Source organism: Pocillopora verrucosa, chromosome 13 (genome assembly GCF_036669915.1).
Source record: "Pocillopora verrucosa isolate sample1 chromosome 13, ASM3666991v2, whole genome shotgun sequence".
NCBI lineage: Eukaryota > Metazoa > Cnidaria > Anthozoa > Scleractinia > Pocilloporidae > Pocillopora > Pocillopora verrucosa.
The window spans coordinates 14,446,855-14,461,691 of NC_089324.1; the positions used below are offsets into that span (position 1 = coordinate 14,446,855).

Below are 14,837 nucleotides of genomic sequence, written 5' to 3' on the forward strand. Positions count from 1 at the left end.
CCAGGGCCCTAACCTTTTTAAGCAAATTGCGTGCATGATGGAGATATCGATCTACGATAGTACGGTAGGGTACACTTAAAATCACAAAGGGGACATTGGTACCTCCGGTTGACGTCAAGGCATGAAATGATCGTGGGATCAGAATTACCCGGAATTCTGGTGTTTTGGGGTAAAATTCAAATGCTTCGAAAATCATGGAATCACTGACAAAAAAAAATCCTTGGTTAAGAGCATATATAAGTTTTAATCTTCAATAAAAATGGGCCCAATAACAACGAATGAACGTTTAATAAGGGCAATAATATATAATGTAGTAGAACTAATACATACAACCATTTAATATGGTGAGTATGCAGGTTTTTAGAACAATGGAGCTGCCCACGGTGCAAGGCTGGTCGGAAAATTATCTTTCTATAAAATATAGCATTAAATAAGACAAATTGCTTCTTCAAAACTTGCATGTTATTCCAGTTGTGTTCACACATCCTCCATCATACAGTAAATAGTTTGAACCCGGGGGTAGCATGTGATAGTGTGGTCTGATCGCCCGGGTGAGTGTAGTCCTGAGAAGGACTGTTGTCAGTAGTGGTGACTGACTTTTCGACAACCTGAGCGGAAGTCATCATCAGAGTCAAGTGACTTCCGCTCAGGTTGTCGAAACTTCAATGACCACTACTGACAACACTCCTTCTCAAGACTGTTGGGACAAACAGACTACACTATCACATTTCCCATTTTCCTAATTACCCTGATCTTCCCTTGCTTGCCTCGCTTTTTCGGTTATTCCCAAAAACTGCCTGCATGCAACAGGCATCGCCCTCTCTCAGTTGGAAATTGCTCATAACATGAACTCTGGATTCTGGATATTCCAAAACCTCAGTCCCTCGTACAACTTGTAGACAGCTTGTCTCTCATACAAAACGTTTTACAAAAGGTGTAGCGCTAAGGTGTGTTCTAGACACATACAGTATCTTCCTAACATTGGAAAGCCATAATAGCTCTACAAAGTTTTATAGGTGGAAAACGGAAATTTAAAACTTTTGCTCTTTGCCAATAAAATAATCAACATGGAGGCAGGGGAAGGGAGAGAGGAGGTGGGTAGGGAATTTAGAGTCTATTCTTTCTGTACCCTGTTCTCCCTCTCCCCCCCCCCCCACTGCTTCCTTGACTCCAATCTCCTATGCCAAATTTTTGTTTAACAGGTCAATTACATTTAAACAGGTCAATTACATTTAAAAACATTTGCAAGAACTATTTTTTTTTTAATATTGCACAAAACTTCTCTTCTCATTCTTTTATCTTTCCTTTGCGAATAAAACTACAATTTGCCAAATGACAGTTTTGAAAAAGGTTCAGCTCAGAGCCATGCTTTAGTGCAAAACACTTCAGATCTGTTTTTGTTTCCTGACCTCTTAGGGGTAGTTATTTACACAACGTCTAACCCAAACCACGGTTTTAAGCAAGCAGTGAGCCTCAGGTATTCTCTATAAGAAGGTTGATTTAATTAAATACATGTTATTTCCACTGTTAGCTTTTGAACCTCTTGACACTGTTCACATAAAATAAGATGGTTGGACTAAATTGATGATAGTTTAGAATGAGGTTTTGTTAAACAACGGCTAAGCTTTGTTTTTAAATAACCAGCCTTTAACCCTTTAACTCCCATAATTGACCAAGAGAGAATTTCTCCCTACAATATCAATACAATATCAAGCAGACAAGTGATGAGAATAAAGAAAAATATTAATTTGGGGATAATTAGTTGATCCAATACCAAATTCTCCAAATTAACATAACAAGAACTATACAGCAAACAGTAGGGAGAATTACAAATGAGATCTTGGGAATGAAAGAGTTAAAGTCCACACCCCCCCTACCCACTCCTCTCCAGCCTGCAGTAACCCCCTACCCCTATCCTGCTGGTCCCTCAACCTACCTAACCCCTCTCTCCCCCTTTCCCTCTTTTTAAAAATGACACGGTGCAGCTCTTTCAACAAATGCTCAGCTGAGATAATATGAGCAAAAAATGGTGACTAGCTATTGATTCAATTGTGTTGCTACAGGTGATACAGCTGATGTACTAGGCTGTGGTATTTGTTGTTGTTGTTGCTGTTGCTGAGCCAACGTTTGAGCTTGTTGAAGCTGCTGGAATTCTTCCTGTTCAGCCTATAAGTAATAGTATTAGAACTGAGTAGAGTCCAATTCAATCTGTGAGCATATGAGTGATACCAAAATTGGACAACTGTGCAGTGAGAGTCAAATTTGTTTATTACAGACCTGTATGATTACAAACTAAATTGGACAACATGAAGTCTTATTACCAATTAATCATAAAAACAATTACAATTTCAGAGAAAAGAAGATGAGCTATGGTATAAAAGGAAGGGAAAATATGCTCTAAGTTAGGAGTCTGTGCACTGTTTCTATGGTGATTGAAATCAAGATTGTGATTGGTTGTTTTAAACTACAACTTTGAATGTGATTAGTTGATTTTAAACTACAATTTGAATGTGATTGGTTGATTTACACTACAACTTTCAATGTGATTGGCTTATTGAACTGTCCTATAACAAACTTTTTCAAACCAATCACAATTGAGGAAATTGTGATTTTTATGATTATGTAAAAAAAACAAAAAAAACCCATGTGACCAAGGTCCCTATCATTACTCAGAATTGTTAATTTAACAAGTAACCCTGTATGCTAATACAGTTGACATCTAAACCAATTGGGTTTTCATCAACCACATTAAAAAACTCCCATGTTGATCAACATATAACATCTCCTTGAAATTCCAATATGTAATCTTGTAAACAGGAAATGAGAACAAACTACCCAATCAGATAATGGTTCTCAACTTGATTTAGCACTATACCCTATTGTCTAATTTACAAGGAAATTCATGGTCATAAGTAGAGAGAATTACTAGTTGGATCATGGGAGAGTTCTCCAATCTCTGACACCTAATGCATGTACTGTACCTGAGCTTGCTTTATTCTTGCTTGCTGAAAGAGTTCCTGCTGTTGCCGCAACAACTCTTCTTCAGGGATACCCTGAAAATGATATGGATGTAAATAAAAAAAGTATGATGGAGATAAAACAACCAAAGATGTTATACATTTGACCTGACAAAAATTGGCAGCAAAAAAAACTGCGTCTTTTGTGAAGATTCACACCTCAGTCTAGACCAATTTGCAGAGAGATTTTCTTCCAATTTGGCAACCTGCAGTACAGTACAAATGACTACCTAGCGAATCTTTTGATACATTAAGTTTATAAACCACAATTACAAGAATAACTAAACAACCCTGTACAGTCAAAAAAATTGGAATTTCAAGATAAATCAAAGAATATTCCCTGGTTAAAATGTTTTTGCTAATTCCTTGTCAACATTCTGATTGAAAAGTTGTCTTTGAACTTTTGGCCATAATTGAGAGTGGAATGGTTATGATACTGCATGAGTATGTCTATTCTTACCAGATTCTCCAGTCGTGTGCTGGCTCTTCTTTTGTTCTGTCAAGGAAATAAATGTTAGTTTCATTCTAAAAGTCAGAGATACAGTGGCTTAGCAGTTAATGCACTTTTGGTTTTAGAGAGGTCCAAGTTTAAGATCTAGTTGAGTCATTGTGGTGTGTTCCAGGGAAACACACTTTAATTTCACAGTGCTTCTCTCTACCCAGCAGTAAAGATGGGTAGGCCATGATCTCAAAGGGAAGAGTAAAGAAATGCTGAGGGGTGACTTTCTAAAAGACTACCATCCCATCCAGGGGGAAAGGGGGGGAGGGGTAATAATTCTTCTTGTTGTTTCACGCTATAGAAACAGGGATAGGCTCCAGCTGGCTGGGTGGGTCACTTGGTGCAAGAGACAGCAAGATCTATATTACTCATTACATCAGACTACAGATTATAACGTCCGAACTGGATCACTGTGTTTTGTTCTTGGACAAAACACTTTACTTTTATGGTGCTACCTAGGGGTGTAAATGACTAGCAGTACTTCTGTCTACCTAAGGATATAAATGGGGTTTAGGTCACTACGACTCTGTCTACTCAGGGGCATGAATGAATACAGGTCACAACACCTTTATCCACCTGGGGTATAAATGGGTTCAGGTCACAGTACCTCTGTCTACCCAGGGGTACCAATGAAAACCTGCCTAGAGAAACAAATGCATAAATTCAATTCACTTACCGCAGCTTGTGTTTTACATTCTTGAAGAACTGATCTCACTTCTTCAATGTAGGAAGTAAAACCCAATCCCTTGAAAATTAAAAAAAAAAGGTTCATTTATTCAGAATATAATTATTTCATTCAAGGAATGAAATTTGATACCAAACAAGAAAAACTAATTATCACCCTTAACCCTTTCCCTCCCACTAGTGATCAAGACAGAATTTCTCCTTACAATATCAATACAATCTAAAGTAGACAAGTGATGAGAATATAGCAAAATGTCAATTAGTGCATTATCATTTGATTCAATGGCGAATTCTCCAAACTAAAATTATAAGAAATGTACAGTGGACAATAAGGAGATTTACTGAAGAGATCATCGGAGTGAAAGGGTTAAGTTATCATTTTAGATAAGACATCTTAACCTTATATTATAGAGAGCATGCATCATGTATACCTTGCAACCTTAAGTGTTAAGAGAAGAGATAATTTTTCAGAAACATGTATCACCAACCCAAAATAACAGAGTAATTTGAGCAAAAGATACAAAAATAAATGCTAAAAAACTTGGAGGAAAAATCAGAGAAAAACTTCCTTCTTCCATGAAGTTACTATTTCAAATCCCTGTTAAAGAGTTTTCAATGACATGTGAAAGAAAAAACAGCAGAGTTACTCATCAAGAGGATAAAATTAACCTTTTATACCATAACTTCAGTAGTCTGGATGTTTTAACAACTCTGTTAACCCATTGGAAGCCAACAATGCTGGTAAAACTAGATTAAAACTATCAGACATAACATTCACCTGTAAAGCTTGAAAAACATGCTCCGGTAGAATTGTCTTCTTCATCTGACGATTGCAAATTTCATTTGCCTCTGATGAAACTAAATGAATGAACTCTGCAATGCAAGAAATAATACCAAACCATAAATATATGTATGTGTACAGTGAAAAAAAAGAATCAGTTCAATGGCAGGCATCATTATCATTATTATCTTTAACCCTTTAAGTTCCACTGGTGACCTAGATAGAAGTTCCCCTTACGTTATCAGTATGATATCAAGCAGACAAGTAATAAGAATAAAGAAAAATATCAATTGGGGGATTATTGGTTGATCAAATTCCAAATTCTCCAAACTAACATCACATAAATTGTATGGTAGACAGTAAGGAGAATTATTCATGAAATATTGGGAGTTAAAGAGTTAATGCCATCATCAAAATTAATATTGACCCAAGTTGGTCCAAATAATATTTTATAATCACCTGTACAGCAGTTTAAAATAAGTTCTCTAGCATCATTAGAAACTCGCACATTTGGTATCATCTCCTTAATCATCTTGTTAACAGCAGCTATCAAGAATAAAGAATTTATCAATTGAAGATATGCTGTATCCATTGATAGAACAGTATAACTTTAAATATGAGGAGTAAATTTAAATTTCAGCAGGACTATTTCAAGCAGGAAATTACAGTTTGATTGTACGCCACAATGTATCGAGTACTCTAATCAAACTCCTCGATCTCAAACCCGTGTTTTGGAGATGAATAAATAAGACGCTATGTAGATGTACATGAAAGCCAGTCAACCTCACTTCTTGACTTGAATGACAATTCAATTCACAGGACTAAAAAAATTGTCTAGAAACCTAAACTGGTATCCAATCTTATTCATTTTCTTGTTCATAAAAATTCAAACGCAAAAATACTCTATCGATCTAACGTTCGCTCTCATAATCAAACAGGGAAGTAAGCTTGTAAAAGTGACCGAGAAGGACCAATTTAGGGACAAACATCATATTTTTACGGCGAAACAAGACATTTATGACTAGAGTATGAAATTTGTATCCGATAATTATAGAAATAAAGAGTAACGTGTCTCAATAATCACATAAATTTATCACAAACCTCTTGGCAATGTCACATCATCGTCAGCTGCGGCTTCCGCCATCTTGGACTATAGAAATACACTAGAATCCATCTTATATCAAGTATCTATCGTAGCGAAATGCCTAGTCAGCGCGGGCTCATGTTAATGACACGCTTCATCTCCTTGTGAGCTGACGCACACGATGTAAACACCGAAGGCTTTTCTCAAGAATTATCAGAAGAGGAAATACTAAGGATATAACCGTGGAGTAAATTGCTTTAGGAGAAACATACAAGCGGGAAAAAAAATAGAAAACTGCAATCGCAGGTAGGATCTAAGTGGGGAACTGGATAGCACCAGTGCGAGCTGTTAATTTAATTTTGTCAATTCTCTGAACCTTTTTTCGGATAATATATTTATAATGCAAAGAAAAGAATCATGTTTATCACTTCATAGGGCTGTATAGTTTAGGGGAGTGCAGTTTACTATAGAAGACTGACACTGGAGATCGGGGAAGAATAGCGGTCCCGCAGTAAAAACAGTTCGCTGTACCCATTTCTGAGACCCAAAGACGCGCCTAGCCCTTTCTGGGCGATATTTGAGTCTGTAGATGCACTTAACTCACGAAAAGATAGAAAAAATATATTGAATGAGTTCGGCCAACAAATAGAGGACGGTAGTTCGTGTAGTGTGATCGTCCGGGTGACTGTAGTTCTGAAAAGAACTGTTGTTGGTGACTGACGTTTCGACTATCTGTGCGGTAGTAATCTTCAGAGTAGGACGGAAGAGAAAAGACAGTGTGAAACTGAGGCTGCTCCATGTATTTGGCTGCCCTTAACCCTTTAACCCCCAGAAGTGATTAACAAGTAACTTCTCCTTAAAATATCTAAACATTATCCAGCAAACAGGTGATGAGAATATTCATACTTATCGGGTGGAAGTGGTTATCTCGATATGACACCAAATTCTCGTAACTTATTTACAAGGAAATGTGTAGCAGCTAGATGGGAGAATTAACAATCAGATCTGGGGAGTTAAAGGATTAAGCTATGGAGCGATGTCGCCAAATTGGATCCACACCAAATGGGACAAAAGTAACCTTTATTAATCTTTTCATACAGATGAATTATCACAGCGAATTGCCTTATTGAATTTGTCTGATTACCTTGCTAAAAGAAATGTATAGTGGTAAATGTTTTGGCAGAGAGCCAATGGGACATCAATAAATAACAAAGACTAATAGCAGCTGATAATATCTCATGCACAGTTGATTGATTGACCAAAATTGATGGCTTTTCATCCTTTTTGGGTCTCCAAAAACTAAAACGATCTGAAATTATCTCCAAATCGAGCAAAATGAAGATAGCGAAATCTAGCGAGATTCGTGCGTCTCGGGCTTTTCGACGAAAAATGATAAAAATTAGTTTATCGCGAGAATCCGATGAAAATTCATCCAATTTTGAAGAAGCCTGCTGTTTTGGGCGAATTGTCGGACTAAAATTTCGTGCAGAGGCAAATGTAACTTCGAACTTATGGGCAAAAAATCTCTCCAGCACTTCGCTAAGTCTCTGTTCACGGAGGAAATGCTCCGGCTAAGAATGAGATTAGTCTGGCGGACTCAATCTCTTAATTAAATGCTTGATCCTCTCTTTTCTTAGTACAAAAGGGCATCAGGATCCTCGTAGAAATTCTCAGCGGCAGACTTCGTCTCTCCATCGTAATTGCTAGCAAAGAAACCTGGTATGATAATTTTAGACCACGGCCGACTCGCCTTTGAAGAACGCTCGTTGATGTCTGGCGGACAAGTCTTGAGCCCCTTAAGCTGAGAACGATGTCTCTCTGCCATTTGTGAATAATTTGTCTTGAAGTTACAATAAAATTCTTCCACAAAAGTCCTCATTTCTTGGAGATGTTTGGTGTTTTCTCCATCTGGGTCACCTGTTCCACAAAAACGAATAATATTTACTGGAGAAGTAATGTGATGAATGATACTTCCTTGGCCCTCTTCATACGCAGATATCTAATTGCAAACTTTTTTAGAGAATATTCTCAAAGTGGAACGAAAGAAGTAAATAGAAGAACGACACGAAGATGAAATATTTGGTAACTTTTTCAAATTGGTATTCTCCCTCTCATTTCATTCGAAAATCACGTTCACATTAGAAACACGCTCTTGAATAAAGACACCACCGGCTCACAGGAAAGACGAGCTTTGGAGACGCGGTGGTCGCCCTGAGAAGACTCTAAATTATGCACTAGTAACCATTCCCTCGCAACTGTTCGTAACTGAGCCTATTACAAATGCTCGCACGGGGTTGCTTGGAAAGATGCTTCGGCTGAAAGCTGAAAGCCTCGCCTTTGGTTTGAAAAAGTAGCAGTACTGCTTGTTGTATTTAATACTCACCGAGGTGTTCTTTCTTTCGCCCAGAAAACCATTGTATGAATTCCAATATGAGTCCCAGTAGAATTGCCAGCGACACGACTCCAGCCGCAGTGTACGTAAGATACCTGAACATGGTGTTCTTCGGATCAAACAATCCTGACGCAGCTTCCACACTTTCAGAGACGCGATCTTCCTATCGAAATGAAAAAAAAAAAGGAAATTAATGTCGAAACGACGCAGTGATTTGGTGGGACGCTATGAGAGAAAAAGGATCGCGAAGAGGCTTGAAACAAATGGTAGCAGTAAGCCGGTCATTCGTTAGGTGATCTCATCATTCATCAGCTATCCAATCGGTTGGTCAGTCGTCGTTCGTTCGTTTATAGGGTTATTCGATTGTTCGGTTGTTCAGTAGTTCGTATGCTGGTTTGTTCGTAGGTCGGTTTATTCGTTTGTTCGTTCCGTCGTCGGTTCGTTCGTTTTTTCGATCGTTCACGTTTCGTCCGTAAATTCGCTCGTTCGTTCGAGGTTCGTTTGTTTGTTCGCTCGTTCCAGGTCCTTAATCACAACTAACATACACGCAAAAGGCAAGATCAAAATGTTTTCACGTAAATTGCCTTTATGGCGTGGATAAACTTCCCAATGTGCTCAAACATCTCGGCCTTGTGACTCTGCATGTAGCTTTTGGAGCACTGCAGTAACCTGGTCGAGTTACCAGCCAAAACCACTCCGTAAGTAGACTCGTAGTCAAATATGGTGTGGATACGAATCCGAGGGTCTTTGAATTGATCTCTTTTAGTTCCAGCTTCGTAAGAGTCGATCAACATTCCCTGAACTTCTTTTTTTATTAGCGCCTCGTACACTTCGGAAAATGTTTCATAGGGATGTTCTGTAAGATAAATGCGGCGCTACGTTTAATTTTGAGCATGGAAGGGCAAGAGATGAAAAAAAAAACAACAAAAAAAAAGAAATGAGACTGAAAGGAGAACGAGGCGAGAGACGGAGGAGGAGGCTTCGTACTGATAAGGCCCATGTTTACTACGTCTTACCGTTATCCACAATGGCATTTCTGGCCACAGCTAATCGGTATTCTGGAGTGTCATGAATTACTGCCACCTGTATGTAGTAACAAAATAAATGCATGTGGTCAAAATTTTATGATAAATTGTCCATTATTCCCCATGGCTCTTACCCAGTCTTTTGCACGGCGCAGGTGGCTAGCCCGGGTGGTTGCAAGGTATACTAACTTCGCTCTTAGAAAACTGTTCACATCTCGGAACAGGTACTGTCCGTGGACAAATATCCGTGTATATTTTGCGCTAAATAGAGGCTATTGTTTTTGTATACCGTATAACGCCTAAGAGTTAATGGGACGCTCCAGGTAACCAGTTTGAAATTGGCAAGGTTTTAATTTACGTTCACGGATCGGACGACCTGGCGATGGACATATGAAAAAGAGACGTGAAATAGTAGAGTCAGTTGGGAAGAGCTAGGGGAAGGACTTGCAGCTTATATAAAAATATAATATATTATAAAAAATAGTTAAATTGCTCCAAAAAATCAAATCAGATATACCTTAGTTCCGTACAGAACAAGGTTGTTTTGAACTACGAAGAGTGAAACGGCAGAGGTCAGAGCACTGCTCAGTGTGCTCATCAAGACGAGTCCAATTAGGATCCAAACAATTGCGAACACCTTGGACCAGTAAGCTGACGGAACTTTGTCACCATATCTGTCATCGAAAAAAAATGAGGAGAGTTTTTTTCACTTTGCTGTGAGCTGCTGAGACGTGAATGAGGACAAAAGAAAATTCAATTCTCTACTGCGAGTAGTTTTCAATTGAATGTCGAAACACCACAACCGAAGCAATCCCAGTGACCAATCATGATCAGAGTTAAGGATTTCACTATCACAAGCCAGTAGGAACTTAACGTTAAAACGAGGAAACTGCTTGAGGCGTGGGAAAACGCGAATGATCAAGGAGCGCTTGTTTTAAGTTTCGCCTCTGATTGGTTGAGAGATGGCGCGAGTTTTCTGGACCAGTCACAGAGTAAAGTAAAACTAAAGCACGTTGGATTACTTTTGACAGTCAATTGAAAATTGCTCTAATTATTTCTGTTTTGCTTACCCTAATGTTGTCATGGAAATAAAGGCCCACCAAAACCCGTTCCCCGATCCACGCCAAAATGAGCGAGGAAACTCTTCTGGGTTGTACTTTGTGTCCTGAGGAGAGAAAATACCTTACAGCTTCAGAGAGCCTCAAAAAAATAAAGATATTGGCGAAACGATCAAAATAGTACCTTAAATTCATATATTGTAATGGATAAGTAACATTAATAGGACTGAATGGAGTCCAACCGAGTCTGTAATCATACGAGTGATTAACAAATCGGACTACCGCGAAGCTGGAGTCTGATTTGTTAATCACAAGTATGATTATTGACGGAATTGGACGATAAAAAGTCTTGCTACTAAGCAATCATAACTATGAAAAAATTAGCCGCTAGTTAAACGTTTTTTGAAAAACAAAAACCACAACAAAAAAAACCCGGTAAATTCGGCGATTGTGCCCACGACCTGTACTCTTCACACAGACATGACGCGTTAACTGTCCGAACCCACTATCCAATCACAGGCAAGAGGCGTACACTATCCTTTAAGTTCTTAAATCTAGCTGGTGGTAGCCAATCACGTTCGAAAATTTTGTTAAAGTTTTGACTGAGACTGTAATCACTCTTGAGAACAGGGGAGTCAACTTTAATCGTATTTCAACTTAGATGAACCGTCTTGCTGACTCCTTAACTGCTCCGTTACCTATGTAATCACCAAAGAACATTTCTCACCAGAAACCATATAATAATCCCAGCTATAGCAGCAAGAAGTGATGATATGACACAGTAGGGCCAAGTTGCAAATACTTCACCCAGTAATCTTTGCGCCGGACTTCGATCGTCGGGTTCGATTATTATAAAGGCCACACCCGGAGATTCCACCAGAGGAATGTAGCGGTTATCTGAGCCGTAGTTTTCTTGCCACTTCCAACCATATACGGGAAAACTGGTAAAAAAAATAGTAAAAATGAGCAAAGGGAGATAAGGCTTAAAGGTGCATCTTAATGGGGTCATGGCTTTTACGACTAACGTCAAAATTTTGGCAAGTTAATGATTAACGGTGGGAAATTTTTTTAAACCGTTAACTTTTTTACGACTAACGGTTAACATTTTTCAATATAAACGCTCAACAGCTAAATTTTTGACCGTTTTACGGCTAACAGTTAACCCCATGGAGACCTTCTTAAAGCCTGAACCGCATATAAACAAGGCCTTACTCCAAAGCTATCTTGTCCAACATGCATAGCTGACGTCGTTACTATGTTTTGTTTGTTTGTTTATTTAACCTTAATTTTTATATCTTTTTAGAGCTCCGAAAACAAATCCTGTGGAGAGCTTTCACCTTCGGACCTCGGGCCCGTTTGTCGAAGGTTCCAGGCCCGTTTGTCGAAGGTTCCGGGCCCGTTTCTCAAAGGTCCCGAGCCCGTTTAGCGAGGGTCCCGGTAACTCAACGGGCCCGCAAAGCAGTTTTGTTTTCATTTAAGATAGGAATTTCAAAATAGTGGAGAATTATGCAAGAAAACTGTCAGCTAAAGAAACGAAATGGATTGGTTGGACTGTCAGAACCTGCTTCTCTATTCTATAAACTTCGATTTAAAGATATGGATTCCGGTCTGTTAAGTTGTCAGTACCTTCGAGAACTACCTTATGAACTAATCAAGTCTGTTAGCTGAGTCCTCTTGGCTAATCAAGGGAGCTTGTTTGCTCGACAGCCTCGATGCATTACCTACCTGAGGTCGTTGCGATCTTCAATCAAAAGCTTCATGTTTCTTTCGCTTTCCTGCTTAGCTTCACCATTGGTGCCGTTGTACATGAAGTCCACAAACGATTCTCCGTGAGATGCGCATGTCTGACAGCACGTGACTATAAGGTCATTGAGGATTTGAGGGAGCATCCCTGTCATGTTCTCAACACTAATGTTTCCATTATGAGTTAATGGGAATTGGTTCACGTATGGTGGGAAGAGGCGATAATTGGTGGTCAGGCGCTTGTGACAGCGACAAGTATCTAGAAAAAAACGAGGAGCAAAGTTTGAAAGCATTGCGGCGCGAGTTTCGCGACATTCGCGAACGAGGCGAACAGTTCGTGAGGGGTTTTGTGCGACAACTGAGAGCCCATGTCGGACGCTCGCGGATCTCTCGTAAACTTGCAACGCTCGCACCTCTAATGGGCGTTTCCACTCGTGACACAGCGCCAATGAGAGGCTACTTGCATGCTAATAATACCCTAGCAGCAAAGCTGAAACATCGAAAGTACGTTCTTACCGACCACGACTCTTCTCCCTAACCCTTTGGCAAATAAAAACATTAATTTCATGTGCCCCTTCAGTGGAAAGAATTTCATCTAATTTCCTGAACACAACTGTGGGGAAGACACCATACCTCCTGCGGTGATCGCACTCGGTCCATCCCCCATGCGGCTAAATCCGGACACTTTGATCTGGTAACGAGTATATGGATCCAATCCTTCAAGAACAATTTCAAAAGTATTTTTTCGAACAGTTATGTTGTAAGTTGGCTCTTCCCCCTCCTCAACTTCCTGGTCTCCAATCCTGACGGCCCTGTAGAACACGCGGTAACCAAGTAATCTCCCCAGTATCAACTCGTCGTCAATTGGTCCCCACGTGACATTAACAGAGGTAGTTGTGGTGTAGTTGTACGCTGTTAAGTTCAGTGGCGTACTTTTAGTTCCTTCAAGTCAAAGAGAAGCTGAATTAACGGATTGAAAAAGGAAAATGCATACTTTTTAAAATGTAACAAGATTTAGGTGTAGGGGCCTCGCCCTTCAAAACGCAAAGCGCACGCTTAGTGCACCAAAACAAGGCTTGTGCATATCAATGAAGGCGGGGAGGGGGGGGTTGGTAACTAAAATAAAGAACTTTTCTCTAGCTGTTTGATAGCCTATTCACACCAAAACTTAAACATGTTTTAAAGCTGTTTTGTTAAACAAGGATTAAGATTTTTTTTCATAGAAGCTGCTTAAACCGATGTTTACTGAATTCATAATTGGCACATTGAAAATACAAGTTAGTGAGTACTGGAAACCCCATGGAAAATTCAGTTTTTGTCTGTGTCGAATTTTCATTCAGTTTAACCCGGTTTAACTAAACATATTTTGTTGGCGTGAACATGATGGTGCATAAGACTCAATACCACGAAAACTACATTATTTTTGGCGGAACATATCCCTAATTTTACTCCTTCTTCTCTAAACACTCACCCAGGTTGTCCGGTAATGCCAGATCGAAAGTAGCATTCCCCTCACCCTTCCTTGTAAATGCGACGATCCCAATGGTGTAATTGGCAAAAGTATCCAGATCAAAAAGAAACGCGTATAGTATGTCAGCGGTTGTGTTTTCAACCCTCTCCCCTGCGACCCCATCCAGCCGCCGATATTTGACTCTGTATCCGAGAATTATTCCATTGTGGCAGTGTTCAGGGACTGGTTTCCACTTTGTTAGGAGTGAAGTCAGACCCGGGACATCAAATGTGACGTCTTGTGGTGGCAGACAAGGGACTGGAAGAGAAATCGGTTGAAAGCATGGATGTAATATAAAATAATGTGGGTCAGGTCAGGTCGGGTCGCCCTAGGCCACCCCCGAGTTTTTCGCTCCTTCACCCCTATCGCGCTATTTAACACTGGACTCCTGGAACAGAGTAATAATATAATAAATCGTCTATCGCTTTTTTTTCTCTTATCATTTAAAACCATCAATAGAAATAATTTTGTTTCAGCCACTGAATCATAATTAATGCAAATAAATACTTGATTGTTTTATGGCAATACCTCCTTCGTCCGTCCGGGCCATGTAAGGCTCACTGAATGGTCCCCGGCTGATTGTAAACGCGGCAACTTTAACATGGTAATGGGTCCAAATTCTGAGTCCTGTCAAGGTATGCTCAAAGGAATCATGTGAGGCCCTCTTTCTCCTTCTTTTCTCACCACTAACACCTGAGGTATTACTGGGCATATTAACGTACTGAACATTACTTGGATCATCAACTAACCAATAGGCGATTACAAAACCTCTTATAACGCCATTACGGTCCTCATACGGGACTTGAGACCACGTGACTAGTAAACTCGTGGAGCTTTCGTTGTTGACGGCGGAGACTCCCGTGGGGGGAGAGGACGGGGCTGTAGAATTATAAAAATGATAATAATAATAATAATAATAATAATAATAATAATAACAATGATAACAATAATATTGTATATAGGTAAAACGCGATCTTGTCGTTGCAAGAATGTAGCGTCAGATAAGTATTCAAAATATAACCCCAGAGGTCTGATCTAGGGAAG

General features: G+C 39.5%; 2 protein-coding genes across 2 annotated transcripts in view; both read right to left on the reverse strand.

Annotated features, from left to right (window-relative positions):
- Positions 1–224: 224 nt before the first annotated feature.
- Positions 225–6,126, reverse strand: LOC131770814 (protein Dr1). Its single transcript, XM_059086543.2, has 7 exons — positions 6,083–6,126; positions 5,441–5,527; positions 4,979–5,073; positions 4,193–4,261; positions 3,478–3,513; positions 2,982–3,053; positions 225–2,166 (listed from the first exon to the last, which is right to left on the reverse strand). The coding sequence occupies exons 1-7, from the start codon at positions 6,123–6,125 to the stop codon at positions 2,038–2,040; spliced, it is 531 nt and encodes a 176-aa protein (XP_058942526.1). The 5' UTR covers position 6,126; the 3' UTR covers positions 225–2,037.
- A 1,031-nt stretch (positions 6,127–7,157) lies between these two features.
- LOC131770756 (uncharacterized) overlaps positions 7,158–14,837 on the reverse strand; it is a 34,043-nt gene continuing 26,363 nt past the window's right edge. Inside the window, exons 32-42 of the mRNA XM_066160028.1 lie at positions 14,322–14,672; positions 13,755–14,051; positions 12,917–13,225; positions 12,266–12,542; positions 11,268–11,481; positions 10,553–10,647; positions 10,000–10,156; positions 9,474–9,540; positions 9,042–9,313; positions 8,449–8,620; positions 7,158–7,982 (exon numbers count right to left, since the gene is read on the reverse strand). Of these exons, the coding sequence (XP_066016125.1) occupies positions 7,699–7,982; positions 8,449–8,620; positions 9,042–9,313; positions 9,474–9,540; positions 10,000–10,156; positions 10,553–10,647; positions 11,268–11,481; positions 12,266–12,542; positions 12,917–13,225; positions 13,755–14,051; positions 14,322–14,672 (2,495 nt within the window). The 3' untranslated portion in view covers positions 7,158–7,698. The remainder of the gene's footprint in view (positions 7,983–8,448; positions 8,621–9,041; positions 9,314–9,473; positions 9,541–9,999; positions 10,157–10,552; positions 10,648–11,267; positions 11,482–12,265; positions 12,543–12,916; positions 13,226–13,754; positions 14,052–14,321; positions 14,673–14,837) is intronic.